General features: G+C 54.3%; 1 protein-coding gene across 4 annotated transcripts in view; it reads right to left on the minus strand.

The window, feature by feature from the left end:
* Positions 1-3067: 3067 nt before the first annotated feature.
* IGSF5 (immunoglobulin superfamily member 5) overlaps positions 3068-18473 on the minus strand; it is a 42120-nt gene continuing 26714 nt past the window's right edge. For 3 of the 4 annotated variants that reach the window (XM_062204889.1, XM_062204878.1, XM_062204869.1), the window contains 4 exons: positions 16689-16713; positions 12592-12692; positions 11452-11525; positions 3068-3629 (listed from right to left, as the gene is read on the minus strand). In XM_062204889.1, coding sequence (XP_062060873.1) covers positions 3534-3629; positions 11452-11525; positions 12592-12692; positions 16689-16713 — 296 coding nt within the window. In that variant the 3' untranslated portion in view covers positions 3068-3533. Of the gene's footprint in view, positions 3630-11451; positions 11526-12591; positions 12693-16688; positions 16716-18473 lie in introns of those variants that run through there. The other variant, XM_062204885.1, reaches the window with a different exon arrangement.

Consider the following 18473-nt stretch of genomic DNA (forward strand, 5'->3'; position numbering starts at 1 on the left):
AGCTGTTAGAGGCCTTCTCCGTACACACCTGGCAACTGGGCCCTGCCCATCGGGACTCCTCTGGGGCTGCGAGACCACCACCCATCGAGACCCTCATCACATTCCCCTCCCTTTGCTTCCAGCCTCGCTCTCACCTGATTCTTCCATCTCTGAACTCTTCAAGTTCTCTTCCGTTCCGCAGAGAGCAATCCCGCTCTGATGCAGGTGGGGGTGTCCTGGCTTGGGTGGTGGGGCTGGGCGTTAGCACAGCGCCCCCACGTGCTGTGCGTCACCCACACTCCCTCTGGGTCATTAAACTCGGGGGAAGGGGCCGCCCACCAGGGCCGCCCAGCAGTTTTGTAGGCTCAGGGCCACACACAGCAAGCTCTTCCTTCCATCTCCAAACAGCTTCAAGGAGGTGACGTTACCCGCTTGGGTCTTACCCCAAGTAGCCCATGGATGCTCCCAGACCCCTCGGTTTAGGCTGGGAATTGGACAGACTGTCCACGGTCAAAGCTCCTGGGCGGGGCAGGCAGATGTGGCTGCCCGGGTGAGATTTTGTAACCCAACACTTTGAGGACCATTCATTGAAATGAACTCGCAGCCTCCTCATCCACTCATTAGCAGAGAGCAGCATTAATCTTTCTGAGAAACAACCTTGACCGTGAGGTCTGGCTGTGATTGGCTTCTGTCACACCACCCGCTGAGCCCCGCCTCAGCGCTCCGCATTGCAGAAGTGGGAGACGATACTGCCGCATCAGCAGACCACCACTTCCAGCTCAGAGCCGCCTTGGGGTTTGCAGAATTCCTAAGTAGAAATTGCTGAATGCATGGAGATAACATTGAGGAAAACAGCGCTTGTGTGAAAGGACCCATCCGCACACGTCAAGGTCATTTCCAAGTAGCTATTTCCAGACCAGCCCCCCAAGGGGACCTGCAGCAACACGGGAGCCTGGCTTCTGCATCGTCCAGCTCCGTAGCCGCTGGCCACTTGACATGTGTCTGTGCCACGGAGGAACTGGATCTTACCTTTTGTTTAGCTCCAACAACTTAGATTTAAATAGCCCTGTGTGTCCATGGTGTTGTTCCAGTTAGCACTGCCCAGATAACAAATCATCTCTTATGAAATACAAACTGGCCAAGGATACCCTTTAAGAAGCCTCCGTCCTGGAGTAAAATGCAGTCAGAAGCTGTGCATTAGTGATACGGAAAAAATCCCCACCCCCTGGTAAAGGAAAATGATAAGCTCAGATTAAGCTGGAGAAACTTCTATGAAAAAATTATTTAATGTTGTCCCCCAGGGTTCAAAACTGAAAATTCAATTATATTTTATATGTAATCCCCTTGACCCCTTAAACAACAACAAATGGTTCTTTGAGCAGGTTGATAACAAATATTCATTATATTCAATATACTGCCTTTCTCAATATTAACCAGTCCGAAGTCAGTATTTAAAGAATGCTTGTAGTATATGAGCTCCTATAAAGGTTATAAAAGACATAACCAAGGCCGACAGTGCGGCAAAGCAGGTTAAAGCCCTGGCCTGCAGTGCCAGCATCCTATGTGGGCCCTAGTTCCAGTCCCAGTGCTCCACTTTCAATCCAGCTCCCTGCTAATGCACCTGGGAAAGCAGCAGAGGATGGCCCGAGCCCTTGGGCCCTTGCAGCCACATGGGAGACCCAGAGGAAGCTCCTGGCTTCAGACGGGCTCAGCTCCGGCCATTACGACCATTTGGGGAATGAACCAGCGGATGGAAGACGTCTCTCTCTGTCTCTACCTCTCTCTGCAACTCTATCAAATAAATACAATAAATATTTAACAAAGACGTAACCGAGATGACATCTGCCTTGTCTTGGGCTCTGGAGTCTGTTGGCTTTAGGGAAGGAACTATCCAGTGCAGAGTAGAGCACGTCCAGGCTCTTTGTATCCACCCAAGAATGGTTGTGGGAGAGAGGACAGCATTGGCAGGGAGTAAAGATATTCATAGGATACACAAGAATCTCAGTGTTAAGCCAATGAATTGGGAATTTTCCCACAGAAAACACTCAGCACGGTGATACAGCAATATTCAAGGATTTTTTAGAGTTTTGCATTGCAGATCTACTTCCAGGAACAGAGACATCACCTTAGAGATCCATCACATTAGAGACCCAGGCATGGAAGAGATGACTTTTTTTGTCAGCATCCCTTCATTTTGTCAGTGGTGATATATAAAACACTAATGCATGAACATCTCCCAATCAGAACATTTATTGTATGGGCACCAACCAATCAGAATGGCTACTTTATGGGGATCAGCCAATGAGAACAGACAACCACCACAGCTCCATGTTGTGTCAGGAAGTGACCCTCTCTTTCTTTTTGGTTTATAGGAGGAGGCCCCAGGGTGGGGGCAGAATGAGATCTAAGATCCTAAGAGTATTTTACTCGCCATGGTGCTAGAAGATTGTCTGCCATTCACTGGATTCGTAAGCAGGAGAATGAGCCTCATCATGAATTGGCACCTCTCCCTCAGCAACTGGAAGGAATTCATTCAAATCTTGGCACATTTTAAAAGTCAAACTCTGCTTTGGCAATGGCATGATTTGGCATGGGGTGATCAGAGCGGTCACTACATATTAACCAGTGAGAAACCTACGCGGACCAGCTCAGAGTCGGCCAACCTCGCAGGCTGGCTAAGTTGCGTGTGAAGAGGTGGGGTGGGCGGGGAAGGTCACCGAGAGCCCCTTGGTGGAAAGGGAGGAGGTGGCCATTGCGTTCCTAATACCAACTCCCTGCTGGCTTTGGATGGGGCAGGCGGACAGGAGTCTCAGACAAACAGGGCGGAAGATGGGATCGCGTGTCACAGGGCCTCCTGGTCCCCTCCCTGGGAAAGGCAGGACTCCAAAGCACAGGATTCCTACACTGCCACCTGCGTGGAGAAAGCCAAGACAGCAGCCGGAGGGTTTGCTCTTATTAGACACCACAGGGCTCATCTGCAGCTCTTCCCGGGCGTTTGTGGAACCTGAGGTCCATCGTCTAAAGGCATCGCCTACGTCTGATTCGCGTGAGGACGAGACCAAGCCAGACAAAGGAGTAGACAGAAACATCCAATCGCAGGCTATTAGGAGCCCGGATATCAGCACTGGAATTTATTCTCATGTTTAATCTATTGATTTCTGATTGACCCAATTTTTATGCTCTTATCTCACGGATGATATGCAATATGTCCCTCCATATTAAGCACACATAAATAAAATCTGAGTACGGTTTAAGATGATAAAATCCTTCTAAACGCCCCGGGAGAATGGAGACTTTCTGTTCATCGGATTAGCAGTCCGGAGTGTTGAGAAAAACACGTGATGCAGCTTTTCCTTAGCAACTTCACGGAATTCACTTAAACTTGAAACATTCAAAAGTCAAATTCGACTTTGGGACCTGGGAATCTCGATTCCTCCTCTCGCGATACAGTAGCGGGCCCCGCGACTCCTGTGTCACCTGTTTGAGGGGCGATGCTGGCAAAGCTGAAGACGGGCGTCAGCCAAGTGCAGGGTGGAGGCCTGAGGAAGCTTCTCCTATACCAACGTCACGTTCCTGACCTTCCAGGGACCGGCCGCGTGAACGGAAAGCTGCGGCCGACCCTCGGAGCGGGGCCAGTGCGGATCCGGATCCTGGCAACCAAAGGGAAAACACGGATGCATCAGAGGCCATAACAGCCAATGCGCCCTGGAGAAGGGAACTGCACCCATCGGCTACGACAGAGGAGCGGACGCGTTAAACCATGCCTCTCCTTCCTTTCATTGTTCGCAGTCACACACACTCCAAATGTTTGCCAAGTCAGGCTCCAACAAGTAATCCCATTCAAAGAACCCAACCGTTGTGTTTACGAATGCAAAATGTCTACAAAGAGGCACTGTTTTATTTCCTCTCTCATTTTTCTTACGGAAGTTCTAGCTTCGCTATGAACATATAAAGAATTACTAAACTTCTTTAAATAACACACATTTCTATTCAAGGGAAAGGATAGCATCAAAGAACTGACTTGAAATAGATCACCCATCTGGCTGCTTTGGCATACGGGAGCTGGCTCCCCGCGGGAGGGAGCGTGGTGTTGCCATGACCATTCAGAAATATGATGCCAGACCAACCCCTGAGACTGCAGGCAGAGCCAAGGCCCCTGTTTCCCTTGTCCTCAGCTCTTTGTGCCAGCCCTGAGGATGCCAGCTCAGATGTCCGGGCACGGTACCTGCACTTAACATCTTAAGTAATGTCGCTGGGCACAATCAATTATTTACATTGCTGTGACATGTTAGTGCGTCTTGCGGGTAGAATCATTCTTGCTGTGGTTTTAATTTACTGACTCCCAGTAACACGAGGGAGCCCAGGGGGCTGATGGCCCGGTTCAGCGAATGCTGCAGAAGTGTGGACCTGCTGCTGTGCGCAGGCTTGACATTGGGGCCACTGCTTTCTTTTGTTTGCACTGCTGGATTGCACACACGCCTTGCAGCTCACAAATGGGTTGCTGTGTTCTGAACTTATCAAGAGTTTAATTCTGTTTCTCTCCAGAGAGGGAGTGATGGCTGATGAAGCCTCCACCCAGCTTTCAAATTTTTCAAAATTTGAAAACAGAAAAAAGGGCAAAACAGAAAAAGGGCAAAATTCCTAAAACCGCCAGAATAAATGACGGACAGCGAGTTCAGACATAGCAAGAGAGGGGGAAAGGAGGACCACTTATTTTAAATATTCCAGATGCAAAATGCTTGCAAAGTCCATGGCTTCACAGAAAATAAAGGAACTGGCCTTTCCCATGGACTGTAACTTTTTAATAAAAGTTTTCAATTGTATTTAGTGGTTGTGTCCCAACATGTTTCAATTGCAGTTGGTTACACTTGAGTTAACTCTTCTTATCCAGAAAACAATGCCAGTGTTAGGGTTAGGGTTAGGGTTAGGGTTAGGGTTAGGATTGTGGTTAGGGTTAGGGTTAGGAGTTAGGGTTAGGGTTAGGATTGGGGTTAGGGTTAGAGTTAGGGTTAGGGTTAGGGGTTAGGATTAGGGTTAGGGTTAGGGTTAGTGTTGGTAGTATTTAGCATTAGGGTTTAGGATTAGGGTCAGGATTGGAGTTAGGGTTTAGGGTTAGGGTTTATGGTTAGGGTAGAGGTTGGGGTTAGGGTTTAGGGTTATGGTCAAGGACAGGGTTAGAGTTAGGAGTTAGATTTAGGGTTAGGATTAGGGTTTAGGTGTTAAGGTTAGAGTTAGGGTTAAGGTTAGGGTTACAGTTAGGGTTAGAGGTTAGGGGTTAAGGTTAGGATTAGTGTTGGTAGTATTTAGCATTAAGGTTTAGGGTTAGTGTCAGGATTGGAGTTAGGGTTTAGGGTTAGGGTTATGGTTAGGGTGTAGGATTTAGGGTTAAAGTTAGAGTTAGGATTGGGTTAAGGTTTAGGGTTAGGTTTAGGGGTTAAGATTAGGATTAGGGTTAGGGTTAGGCTTGGGTTAGGGTTAGGGTTAGGTTAGGGTTAGAGTTAGTGTTAGGATGGGGGTTAGGGTTAGGGTTAGGGGTTACATTTATGGTTAGGGTTGGGGTTGGGGTTAGGGTTAGGGTTAGGGTTAGGGTTAGAGTTTAGCATTAGGGTTTAGGGTAATTGTTAGGGTTAGGATTGGGGTTAGGGTTTAGCGTACGGTTTAGGGTTTAAGGTTAGTGTTAGGGTACCATATCTGTAAATTTAGCAATAATACATGTAATTGATTTTTTTAAAACTGCTCTGGCTTTATACCTGGGGATCTGTAGGGTTCATGGAAAATGGAATTGATGCTGAGTCTATGGAGTGGGGTTTTAACCCAGGGATTTAGACACCAGCATCCCACATTGGAGCGCCTGAGTCCCCCCACTGGCTCTGGCTCTGGCTCCCAGCTCCAGCTTCCTGTCGATGCAGATGCTGGGAAGAATCTTGACCTCCAGTCCCTGCCACCCACACAGGAGACTTGGACTGAGTTCTTGGCTCCCAGCTGCAACCTGGTCCAGCCATGGCAGCTGAGGGCACTTGGTACGAATCAGCAGAAAGGCGATCCCGGTCTGCCTCTGTCTCTGTGTCTCTCTGTCTCTCAAATAAATTTAAAAAAACTTGGCTACAAACATTTTGAAATGTGTGCCTACAGGGATTCTTCAAAAATTCACAAAAATGCATATTACAAAACAATGCTGCATGATATTCAAAGAAATTTTGCACAAAAAAACAATATTTTAAATTTACTTTCTGCACAAACATTTTGAAGTACCCTCATGCATCAGCTTTGAAAAATCAATCTCCTTCCTCCTTCTGGCCCTCCCTATGACTCAGCGCCTGATCGCGTGTCTCTGCCCCTCGACATCTCATTGCTCTCCCTGCTCCCAATGGCAGCGTGGCTTAGGGCTGCAGCGGCACTGTGGTGACCCACGGACCGGGGAGTCTGTGGGTGCCAAGACCTGGCATTCGGCATCGAGTCAGCACCCAGGCCTGCCTGGCAGCGAGCTAGGTGCTGCGGGGCCATGAGGTGCAGCAGTGAGGCAGCCCTGGGAACTCAGCACTGTCCCTTGGAAACAACGCTGGCCACGTCTGTCGCACTTTCACGCCGGGGCATACAAACACTTGCCTCAAAACGATCACCGGGGGAACGGGTGATCAGTTCTTTGGTCCCAAAGACTCTCATTCAGAAAGTCTGGAAGCAGCTGAGAAGTTTGCATTTTACAAGCACCCAAAGCACTGTGGGTAGCCTGCTGAGGGTCCCAGACACAGGTGTTCATGGGCGCTGGGTGCAGGCCCACGTTCAGAATGCATTCTCTGGGGAAACAGGGACCCGGGGTTCACATCTCCCCATCGCTGCCAGGTGGTGGCAGGAGTGAGTGTTCAGGAAAGACCGTGCCAAGGGAGGGGCGTTCAGGCAGCAGTGAGCAAGGGCCAGGGCTGCAGGCAACCTGGGGACCAGGCGCTCTGAGACCTGTGACGACTCCCCACTGCATCAACCCAGCACCATCGACAGATGTGACCCCTGGCAGCCACTATCAACCATGGCTTCAGACCACAGCAGCCACCATCCTGTGGCACAGCCCTCCACCCCCGGCTGTGCCCTCCGACACTGTCCCTGACACCAGCCCTCACCCTCCTGGTGGCTTCCAGCATCCAACCACAGGAGGCAGAAAGGGTGGAGAAATGAGTTTCCCTGCCTTGTCCCACCTCCAGGCCAGCGTGGGCCTCAGGCCACCATCCAGGGACAAAGGGATGGGAGGATGGAGCCGGCACTGTGGCATAGCAGGTAAAGCCACCGCCTGCAGTACTGGCATCCCATATGGGCACTGGTTTGAGTCCCAGTTGCTCCACTTCCAATCCAGCTCTCTGCTGTGGCCTGGTAAAGCAGTAGAAAATGGCCCAAGTCCTCGGGCCCCTGCACCCACGTTAGAGACCCGGAAGAAACTCCTGGCTCCTGACTTCGGATCCACCCAGCTCTGGCCATTGCAGCCAACTGGAGAGTGAACAAAAGGATGGAAGACCTCTCTCTCTCCCTCCCTCCCTCTCTCCCTCTCCCTCTCCTTCTCTCTCTGTGTAACTCTGACTTTCAAATAAATAAATAAATCTTAAAAGTGTGTGTGTGAGGGGGGGAGGCAGGTGCAGCAGCAAATGAGGAGTTTCTGCCCCTCCCGAAAATTAGAACTCTAGGCTGCGTTTCAGTGCCTGGTAGGTGTGGGCTGCCATCACAGCTGGGCGTGGGGTCAGGATGAAGGCATGTGTGCAGAGACTCACAGCCGGCTCCTGGAACCCGGGGAGCAATCCACAAACACTCCTGCTCCCCACGCTGTCCGCAGCCCTGAGCTGGGGTGCACACAGCCTCGGGTGCTCCAGGGCTGCACCTCCTTTATTCACAGGGGAGTCCCCGGGGTTCTGGGCAGATGTGGCCGGAGAGCAGGCACCAGCAACCCCAAGAGGGGTCCACAGCAAAGGGCCGGTCACCAAGAACGCCTTGGGATGTGGAGCAAATCTTAATTGCTGTGCGTCCACAGGGCAGAACAAAATGAGGAAGGAGGCGACGTGGCGTTTGGAGGCCCGCTGTACCGTCCACGATGCCTGATGCATTTGGAGGTCCGCTGTACCGTCCGCGACACCCATCGCCATCATGCTGCAAGGCACCTTGCGATCCTTACGCCAAAACACGCGCTAGACCTACACCTGGTCATTCCCAAGTGCAGAAATGCTCAGACGCGCCCCCACCCCTTCCGACCCAGGGGGCCGAGAGATGGGGACCAAGAATGGGAGCCTCCCAATGGCCTCATGGGTGATGCCCACACACCTGGGCTACAATCAGACAGGGGACCGTGGAGAAAACCAAAGGCCCCAGGCCACAGAGGAGGGAGGTGGAAACTGGGCGTGGGGTTGTCCCACTGTTGGCAGTGACTGGGAGAGCAAGGTTATTCTTAGGTCCTAGGCCTGTCTAACAATACCTCTCGCCTGAGCTGGACTGCCACTCACAGCAAAGGCGTGTGGCTGGGTGAGAGAGCACACTCATCGCCACACCTTGCTGTACAGTGACAACGCCGGGCATTGCCCACATCCCCCACCTTAACAAATCGCTGTTCCCTGAGCCCCAGGGAACCCTGGGCTACACAGTGCACGGTCAACAGCCAGCCGGTAAACATGACCTTCAGAAACACCAAAGATGAGCAGACCGCTAACAGGGGTGCCGAGCAAGCAGCCTGCCCGACCAGGATCACCCAAGACCCATTAGCACACAGCCCGGGTGTTAATTGCTGTAGTACCCGCTGTGTCCCCACGGGGAGGCCATCTATTGAACTCAACTAGCCCCACAGCGGCCAAAATCGGGAAGGGCATTTGCAGCGGGCTGCCTTGCCACTGGGGACCGCTCGGTTTAATCAGCAGGCCTCAGAGTCTGAGCACAGCGAGCGTTTCTACGGAACGGTGCACTCTGTGGTCAGCAGCCCTGAACCGCAACAAGCTGGCCAGCGAGGCAGGAGCCCCTGGAGCCACCAGCTCTGGGCCTGGGAGGCTTGCACGCACAGAAACTGCCCGCAGCAGCCTGGGGCCCTGTGACAAATTGGAGCCACGCTGAGGCAGGCAGAGAGAGGACAAAGGACTGAGCTGCTTCTCCAGGGCTGTCAGCGAGCAGGTTTAGGGCTGAGCGGAGGGACACAGGGTCCTGATGACCAGACGGGGGAGCCCTGCGGATGGCTCTCACTGGCCCACACAGCAAGAACTCGCACCACGCACCAGGCTGGGTTGCAGAGCCCAGTCTCCAGGAAGTTCTTAGAAGGAACCGGTGTGCTGTGGGTCAGCTTGACCTTCGGCAAGTTGCAGCTTGGCCAAAGCAGCAGCTCTCAAATGGCCAGCTGACTGCATACAGGGTTCTGTCCACTTTGGAGCACGGAACACAGAAGGGAATGGTCCTGTTCCATCCTGCTCACTCCCTACTCTTGGTGCTTCCTGGGAACACAGCCCATGGTGCACCTTGCATCCAGGTTTTGCAACTGGTCGACCCAGGTGGAGCTGGTGCCTGGGCCCAGGCCTGCAAAGTCACCCTTTGCTCACCATCAAAGACTGGCCTCTTCAGAAGTGCATGTAGAAACATCCGGCAAGTTGCTGACTGCTGGTTGGTTCCCAGCCCGGGCAAAGACCCTCCACCCTCCTGGATGCCTGGCTGGTTTATCAAGGAGCTTCCTGCTCTCTGCTGAAATGCGTGGCTCCACCTAGAAGCCTCGCAAGCCTTTGACACACACCAGTGTGCCTCCGTGGTCACTCTCTCCACCAGTAGACTGTTCCGCTCGCTACGTGTTTCAGCAGCAGAAATCTCTTAAATTTCCCTCCCTGTGGATTTCCAAACATGCACTTGGAGCTTCACGAAGCATCGCTCAGGGCCCCTCGAGGTGTCATTCTCATTCCTGTCTCCAGAGGCACCCAGTGTGCCCCTGGGCCCTCGTCTGTGCTGAGGGCGTTTCAAAGGGAATTCTCCGGCAAGAATCGGCTGAGTCTCCTCCCCACCGCCCCAGCCGCGCACCGGGGCTCGTCTCCACAGGAGTCATGGATGCTTCATGTCCAGTTTTTAAAGTCAATCCCTCTGGCTCCAAACGAAATGCGCCGGAAGATCCAGGGGCCTCAGAGAGCAGCCTTAACGGGAGGAAGTCCTCCTCTCCGTTTCCCCGCCACCCAGCCCGAGCACGGAGCTAGAACTCAGGCCAGTTGTGCCACAGACTTGCATGTGTCTTCCCGCCTGGCGAACTGCGCTGCCGCTGATAACATCCTGGAGGTTTTCCCAGTGCACAGCTGAGCATCAGTCAGGGCTCGCGTCCTCCCTAAACGCCCAAAAGGTTTGCATCACCACCAAGATGGATGTGTTCTGCAGACTCCAACCACGGCCACGGGAGGCACAGGACGGCCCGGGGCGACCCAAACACTCCAGCAATCCCCCAGACCAAGGGCGAAAGATGCAGGGTTGCAAAGGCAGCTGTGGGCTCTGAGGCCTCTGAGGGACAACAGCTCCTGCACACGGCCTCCGACCCAGTGCTGCCAGGGAGCCGGTCTGGGAGGCGGGCTTCTCGGAAAGCCGCCCGGGGAGAGCTCCCGTGCTTAGCCAGGACTCCACCGCAGAGTCACAGACGACGCCTCTCAGTCAACACTGGGTTTGCACAGGTCGCAGAAGGGAGCTGGTCGTGTAGGTCTCACCTCATACAGTCTGGGGCACATGGGAAGTTCACTCCCAGATGGCAGGCAAGGCTGACTGTGCGGGGCGCTCACACACTCTGCGAGGGGACAGCACCCCCACCCCAGCCACCCAGCGCTGCACGGCGGCTCAGCACGGCTGCAGCCCCTGCCTCTCCCTGCGCCTCTAGGTGCCCGTCCCACATCCCCCTGCGGGTGTCTACCACACCCCTAAGGTCGGCAGGCTCCAAGTTCAGCGTCTGATCCCCCACCCCCACTGCCTCCCCGCCGTGGTGGGTGGCACCTCCAGCCTGCCGGGGCTTCCTGAACCACCCAGAAGTCCTCCTCACCCTCCATTTCTACTCCTGACAGAATTTTCCAGCTCCCCACAAAGACCCCTGCTCCTCAAACCCAGCACCCAGCACCCAGCACCCTGCTGTGAGCCAGCGTCCCCCATGGGTGTACCCCTAGGGTAGACAGGTGTCCCAGGAGAACAGAGCAGGCTCATGTCCTGGGAGAGCCTGGCTCCCAGAGCACCCAAGGTGAATTATCTCCACATTGCTCATTATCGCGCCAGCTCAGACTGCAGACAGAAACTTGGCCCCAAGCGGGCCCCACCCAACAGCGCGTGAGTGGTTCCACAGCCTCCTCCTGGGTCCACGCCTCTCGCAGAGGGCCACAGACCAGGTCTCGGCCCCGCCTCTCCACGCGGACAAGAGCGGCGGCTCCGTTCCACCGCGCATCACAACACGCACCATCACGCGAGCACCGCACACACACTGCTTAAAGGGTGGGGAAAGTGGTGGTGGTACATCACCTGATGATGGTGACTGCTGCTCTGCGGCTCGGGCACCCGGAGTTCCCCGGACCTGGGAGGGCGCGAGGCAGCCCCTGCAACGGAGGAGAATGCCAGAGTGAGCGGTGCCAGAAACAGCTGCTGCTCACTGAGACACGCGCTGGTCTCTGGGTACCACTCCTGGTGGAAAGGGAGCCTTAAGCATAGAAGGATTTTTTTTAATTCCCTTGAGATCATATAATCTGGAAAATTTTCAGAAGACTGACTCAATGTCAGTTCCTCTCTTGACACACGAGCGTCTTCCAGAGACAAAAGAATCCTTAGCTAACCCAGGAAAATCAACACAGGAAACATAGGGAAAGAGGTGTAGGGGTTCGCTCTGGGCCATCCTTTTGGTCAAGATACAAACGAATAAATATTCACTCGTGGGAATCTGAAGTCGTCTTGTCAGTGGAAAGCAGCCATGCTTCGTGGGAGTGTGAAAGCCCACAATGTAGAACGCATGTGGCGTGATAGGATCAGAAGAGTGGGACCGTTGGGGGCAGAGTCCCCAGCAGGCTCCCCAGGGACTGGCTACAGACCCTTCCAGGGAACCTTTGTGCCAGGTACCCTGTGCGGACCAAGTGCTCCATTCACCCTGCTCCAAGGGTAACCGACTCAGCCCCACCCCACACCCACCTACAAGTCCGACAGCTGGGATGCTGCCTTCAGAGATCCCCACCCACCACCACTCCAGAGGAACACGAGAGCCTACAGAGACAGAGACTTTCAAAGGGGCCTTAGTGCTGCAGCCGACGCCAGCTCCCTGGTCAGTGGAATGGGCACAGGTTTCCTGCAGGCAACATGTGGGAGCTGGGAGTTGTCTGCTAAAAAGCCTCCCACACAATGGAAAGTCTTGAAAGAAAGAAAAAAGCACGGAGGCCAGAAACACAGAAAGTATTTTGCAAAACTATTGTGTCCACTTTGTTTTACTTTAAGCTTTAGACAAATAAGTAGCTTCTTTTTTTTTTTTTTACTATTAAGCTAATCAAAATATTCTCATTCTCAAACTTCTCCTTCTACAAAGTCATCCAGGGGGTAATGACCCCTCCCAGCAGGGGACCCGTCAGCCAGCCCTTCTCCCAACCCCACCCTCCCCTCCGGGCATCTCCATCGCCCCACCTGCAGTCCTGGGTTCATCTGAACTGTATCCAGGGTTTTCATTGCCACTCTTTAAGTTCGGCTCAGAAGTTCCTTTGTTTGTCTTGGCCTGTGCGGATTTCCTAGAAGGAGAGCAGTTCAGAAAAGCTGAGTGTGAGTCGGCAGCGGGGACCTCGTCCGCACGGTCGCCCTCTGAGCGCTCTGACGCCCTGAGCGTCCTGCAGGAAGTCCACAGCTCAGTCACGGGCCTCGGAGGAGCAGGTGCAACGGACTGCGTGCTCACATGTTCCCACTATGGGGAGAGAGGAAACTCCGTCACCACAGGACGTGGCCACCACCCCCAGCTGGTGCTCCACTCTCAGAAACCGTCACCTAAATCAATCAGATTTAGCAACCATTAAAAAAAAAAAAAAAAAAACTTAGCAACTACGACCCCCAGGCCAAATCCTGCCCACCACCTGTTTTTATAAATAAAGTTTTATTGGCACACAGCCACACCTGTTGCCTTCCATAGTCTCTATGAATGCTTCCATGTTATAATGGCAGAGTTGGGACGTGGTGACAGTTCCCTCTGGCTGGCAAAAATGGGAGTATGTACTTGGTGGGCCCTCCACAGAAAAAGTGGGGCAAGCCCTGCAATAAAGCGAAACCTGGTGCAGCTTTCTAGGGAGAGGAAGTCTGGCGATGGATAGCCGAGGATTTAAACTCGACCTCTAAGAATTGCTTCTCGGGACACAATGAAGGATCTGTGCCAAGACGGGGTTGAAACAAAGTCCACTCACAAGATGATTATAAGAGCAAAAGTCCCGGGCCGGCGCCCTGGCTCAACAGGCTAATCCTCCGCCTTGCGGCGCCGGCACACCGGGTTCTAGTGCCAGTTGGGGCACCGGATTCTGTCCCGGTTGCCCCTCTTCCAGGCCAGCTCTCTGCTGTGGCCCGGGAAGGCAGTGGAGGATGGCCCAGGTCCTTGGGCCCTGTACCCGCATCGGAGACCAGGAGAAGCACCTGGCTCCTGGCTTCGGATCAGCGCAACGAGCTGGCCGCAGCGGCCATTGGAGGGTGAACCAACGGCAAAAAGGAAGACCTTTCTCTCTGTCTCTCTCTCTCACTGTCCACTCTGCCTGTCAAAAAAAAAAAAAGAGCAAAAGTGCCCAGCATCAGGGTCTCACAGAAGCAGCAGTGGCCGTCCGTGCCGTGGACTTGCCTGTCACCTGTTAGAGTTGTGGGAACGCTGGTGGAAGGGACACCGGTACACCTCGGGAAACTGAGGCAGCCTTGTCCGGAGCCGACTGCACACAGTCGCTACCTGACACGGACCGGACAGAGCACAGAACAGGAAGCAAAATGTGCAAAAGTGAACGCACTCAGCCGTCGTGTCCATCATGGCCGCCATCTGAAAACTATCCCCACCCCCACTTAGAGCAGCAGCAAGAAAAATGGCGCCGTGCTCAGAATGCAACGCTGCCATGACGCCACCTCAGGGGCACCCCACAGCACGGCGGGTCGCACCGCGGGGAGCCCGAGGAGGCAGGCGCCAGTGGGTGTGTGTGTGCACCTGGCCCGGACCGCAGTTCCAGCAAGCGAACCTGATCTCCGGGCGCAGGGGGACGGTGTCACGGGGATGCCTCCTGCCGGGAGGGAGGCCAGCAGCGACTCATCAGGGGGCCCAGCGGAGCTTCCCAGGAGCTCAGAGTGTCCCAGCGCCACAGGGTGGCGGTCACCACCCTGTGTACACCAATCTACCACACACCCAAGATTTGGGCACGTTTCTGCACTGGCATTTCCACTAAAAACGTCAGCAAAGAAGCAAAGCAAAACCGTGACGGGCCAATGTCTAACAGAAATGGTTCCAGAAGGGTGCCAAGTGAGAAGAGCAAGCCCTGACGTCATGTTCACGGGTACAACATACGTGTGTGTGTTTCTGTGTGTCTGTTTGGAAACCCGTACGCATGTAAATGCATACTCATTTGGATGGCAATAATGAGTTTTTGAGAATAGTTTTGTGATGATTTTAATAATATTTCTTGGCCGGCGCCGGGGCTCAACAGGCTAATCCTCCTGCGGCGCCAGCACCCCAGGTTCTAGTCCCGGTTTGGGCGCCGGATTCTGTCCCGGTTGCCCCTCTTCCAGGCCAGCTCTCTGCTGTGGCCCGGGAGTGCAGTGGAGGATGGCCCAAGTCCTTGGGCCCTGCACCCCATGGGAGACCAGGAGAAGCACCTGGCTCCTGGCTTCGGATCAGCATGGTGCGCCAGCCACAGCGCGCCAGCCTCAGCGGCCATTGGAGGTTGAACCAACAGCAAAAGGAAGACCTTTCTCTTTGTCTCTCTCTCTCTCTCACTGTCTACTCTGACATCAAAAAAATACTATTTCTTGTCTCTGCATTGAATTTTTTCCTTCCATAGCCATGCATGGATCTTCTAACTAAAAGGATGTGTGTTATCTGTGTGCACACAAAGTCCTTGATGGGCTGAGGGTAGCACTACGGACACAATGGAAGAGGAAGTAGACAAGGTGAGCCAGTGAGCCATCCCCCTCTACCCCCAGGCCTCAGGCAGTCTGCTCCAAGCACAAAGTCTGCACAGACAGCAGGGTGGGGCCCTGAGCAAGACTGCCCCGTCACAGTCCCAGCCCCCAACCGTGGGCACCAGAGCCATGTGGCTGTCCCGTACTTGACTTCTCATGTCAGTTTCCTGAGCTTCCAAACGTCTGAACAGCCTCATACAATCGTTGTCGATATTGAGGAAGGCAAAACCCTCTCCGAATCTCAGGACTTGCCTCACACGTATGTTCAGCACTCAGTAAACACAGCCGGTACTCCATATTCACAGCTGGTTCCCATTGTATACACTTAGCCCTCTGCACCCAACAGCCACACAGCACCACTTCAATGATACTGCCGGAGAGAACTGCACCTGTGCTGAGCACGAACAGACCCTGTTTCTTGTCGTTACCCCTAAACCATACAGCAGAACGGCTGTTTGCATGGCAGGCGTGCTGCAGGTGGCTGCAAGTGACGTAGAGAGGGTTGGAAGCACACATTGGGGGTGGTGGGCTCTATACAGATACCACTTTGGCATCCTTGGCTGTTGGAACCCATGGGGGTCCTGGGCCCACTCCCCCGTGGATACCCAGGGATGACGGGCTATTCGATCATCACCGTGAACCCTGTGACCGAGGTCACCACTCCCCTGTCATCCTCCACCTGTTACCCAGAAGACCTGTGGGTTGCTTTGACCCAGAGACCGGAAACGCAAGATGCTGGCACAGTCCACCACGGTGAACCAGAGAACCAGGCCACGTTGCCGACGGCAACAGGAACCAAGACAACACCCCCCCATGGGTCTGGGCCCACGTCCCTTCCTCTGGCCTTGCCCTAAGCCCGGCCGCAGGCGCAGGGGGCTGTGTTTTCAGGCTGCTCCTGGAGTTGTCTGCAGAGTGTGGCCCCTGGTGGACAGAGCGAGGACAGGTGGTCTGTCGCATGGTGACCACAGCAGGGGCTGCAGCCAGGAGGGGTTTAAAAGCCCCAGGCCTTAAGGAGTTTACAAGACCTAATAAAATGCTGGGCACCCCACCAGGACAGCGCTGCCCTCTGGAAGCCCTCGACTCCCTGCACTTGATGACCATGTAAGTCCTGCACGCACACTGCCGACTGTACATCATCGCAAACCCTTGACACCGTTGCCAGCCTGGGAATGAGAGGAACTGCTCAGAGAGGGCTTCCCTGCCGCTGTGGCTGAGCGAGCGCCAAACACTGCCTGGTCTGTCCGCAGGCGCGGGCGCGGCTCCTCATTCACCATTGCCCCAGAAATGCCAGCCGGCCTCTCTGGCTGTGCCTAGCAGGTGGGACCGCAGACACGGTGCACAGCGCCCTCTTGTGGAAAGACTTGCAAATGCTGTCCGTAGTGAGCTCCAGCAGGTGAGATGCAATAGAGACCCACCTGGTTCACCGTGCAATGAGCCGGCCCTGTCAGTCAGGCTTGGTGCCCGTGCTATTCAGAGCGCTCTGTTTTCAGTACTTAACCCGGAGTAACATAAATCCTAACATCCCACGGCGGTGTGTGTATTGTTTGCTTGCTTTGCTTTGCGTGCTAAGAAAACCAATGCAATTTCCAACTTACCTTATTTCACTTTGATAACTGGATTCTGCAGAGGAAGAAAAAGAGACAAAATCACATGAGGGCAATCAAGACACCAAGACACATCTTCTACAAATAAAATGGCAGATTCCAATAGCCCTCGGGCTGCTATTTGGCCCAATCATAGTATTAAGTTGCCCCACAACAAATCATCCAAGGGCTTCCAGGCATAACGGAAGCACAATTCCCTATTAGCTATCAGGAAAGTCGATAATCCTTGGTATCCAGTCAACACTCGGTGAGTGCTAAGTTCGAAGAGATAAGGAAGAGAGAGTCCCACTAACCCAGGCACCACTGCCACTGGTGCAGAACTCACGGTGCAAAGCATTAGCTCAAGTCATTGTTGCAACAGCCCCAGAGGCCGGCATTCGTGGCAGCACAGTTTAACACACCACACACTGTCTCGTGAGCAGTGCTGTGGTGCTGAGAATCAATCTCAATCCATAGGCACCGGCTGCACCCAGGCACACAGCTGTGCCCTCCCCACCGTGCAACTGACGGTGTCCAGGGCCAGCTGCAATGTGAAGATGGCACAGCAGGCCCCAGCGTCTGTCTCCAGAGCCAGTGACCATCAACACGGCTCCCTGTCCTGGCCTGGACACACCCCGCTCTCCTGAGGTCTGAAAAATGCCCATGTCCCTTCCTTTGTAGGTCCGGTCACCCCCCTCCGCTCTAATCACGTCTGCCATTGACACCCATGGCCGTGCATGGAGGGCTGCCTGCCAGGTCTCCCTCCACCAGGGCTCTCCAGGGAGTGGCTGTGCTCCTGTGGTGGGGGGCAGGGGACAGGAGGGGTGGCCCCAGCCGATTCCCTCCTTCCTCCTGCTCTCCGCCTGTCCCAGGCCGCAGGCCATTCCCAGCAAGTCCCCAGTTAGCCAGGCAGAGCACCAAGACTTCCGCCAGGTACCAGGAGAGAACCCTGTGGGGCCGGCCGTCCCCCGTCAGCCTCCTCACGAAGCCAGCATGAGAGCTGTCGGAAGCACTGGTGCTGAGCCCTAGCGAGGACAAACAGGGAACAGAGGCCAGGGCAGGGGGTTAAGCTGCTGCCTACAACACGAGCGTGTCACACCTGAGCACCGGCTCACGTGCCAGCTGCTCAGCTCTCAATCCAGCTCCCTGCTAACGCACCTGGGAAGACAGCGGAGGGTGGCCCAAGGAACTGGGCCCCTGCACCCACGTGGGAGACCTGGATGGAGCTCCAGACCTCCTGGCTCCAGCCTGGCCCAGCCCTGGCTCTTGTGTTCATCTGGGGAGTGATCAGTAGGTAGAAGACTAATCTCTCTCCATCTCTCTCTCTCTCTCTCTCTCTCTCTCTCTCTCTCTCTCTCTGCCTACCTTTAAACATAAATAAAGTGGAGCAGTTATGGAGGAGGGACCTCGCACACATGTGCCCGAACACAAGGACACTTGCAAAGTCTCTCCCAGAGCCTCCACAGAGGCCGCCCCAACGTACACAGCAAACGCTTTGGCCACGAGGTTGTCCGGCAGCTGCCGGTGCACCCTTGCAGCCAAGGGCGATTGTTTCAAACCCCCATCATCCTCCTTGTCTGGCCCTTAACCCTGCCTCGTCCTCCATGAGCCCACGCGGTGGGAGCCACCGCACCTGCACTCCCACTGCAAAGCTGCCCCCGGGGTGAACCTAAGTTGCCTTTGGAGAATCTCTCTCTGCTTGGGAAGACGCTAGGCTGGAGCAGAAAAACTCTGGGAACAGAATTCCTCCAGTGACTCCAGAGGCACAGGAGGGCTCTACGTTGTGCTCTCTTAAAG

This window comes from Lepus europaeus, chromosome 2 (assembly GCF_033115175.1).
Source record: "Lepus europaeus isolate LE1 chromosome 2, mLepTim1.pri, whole genome shotgun sequence".
In the NCBI taxonomy this organism is placed as follows: Eukaryota; Metazoa; Chordata; class Mammalia; order Lagomorpha; family Leporidae; genus Lepus; species Lepus europaeus.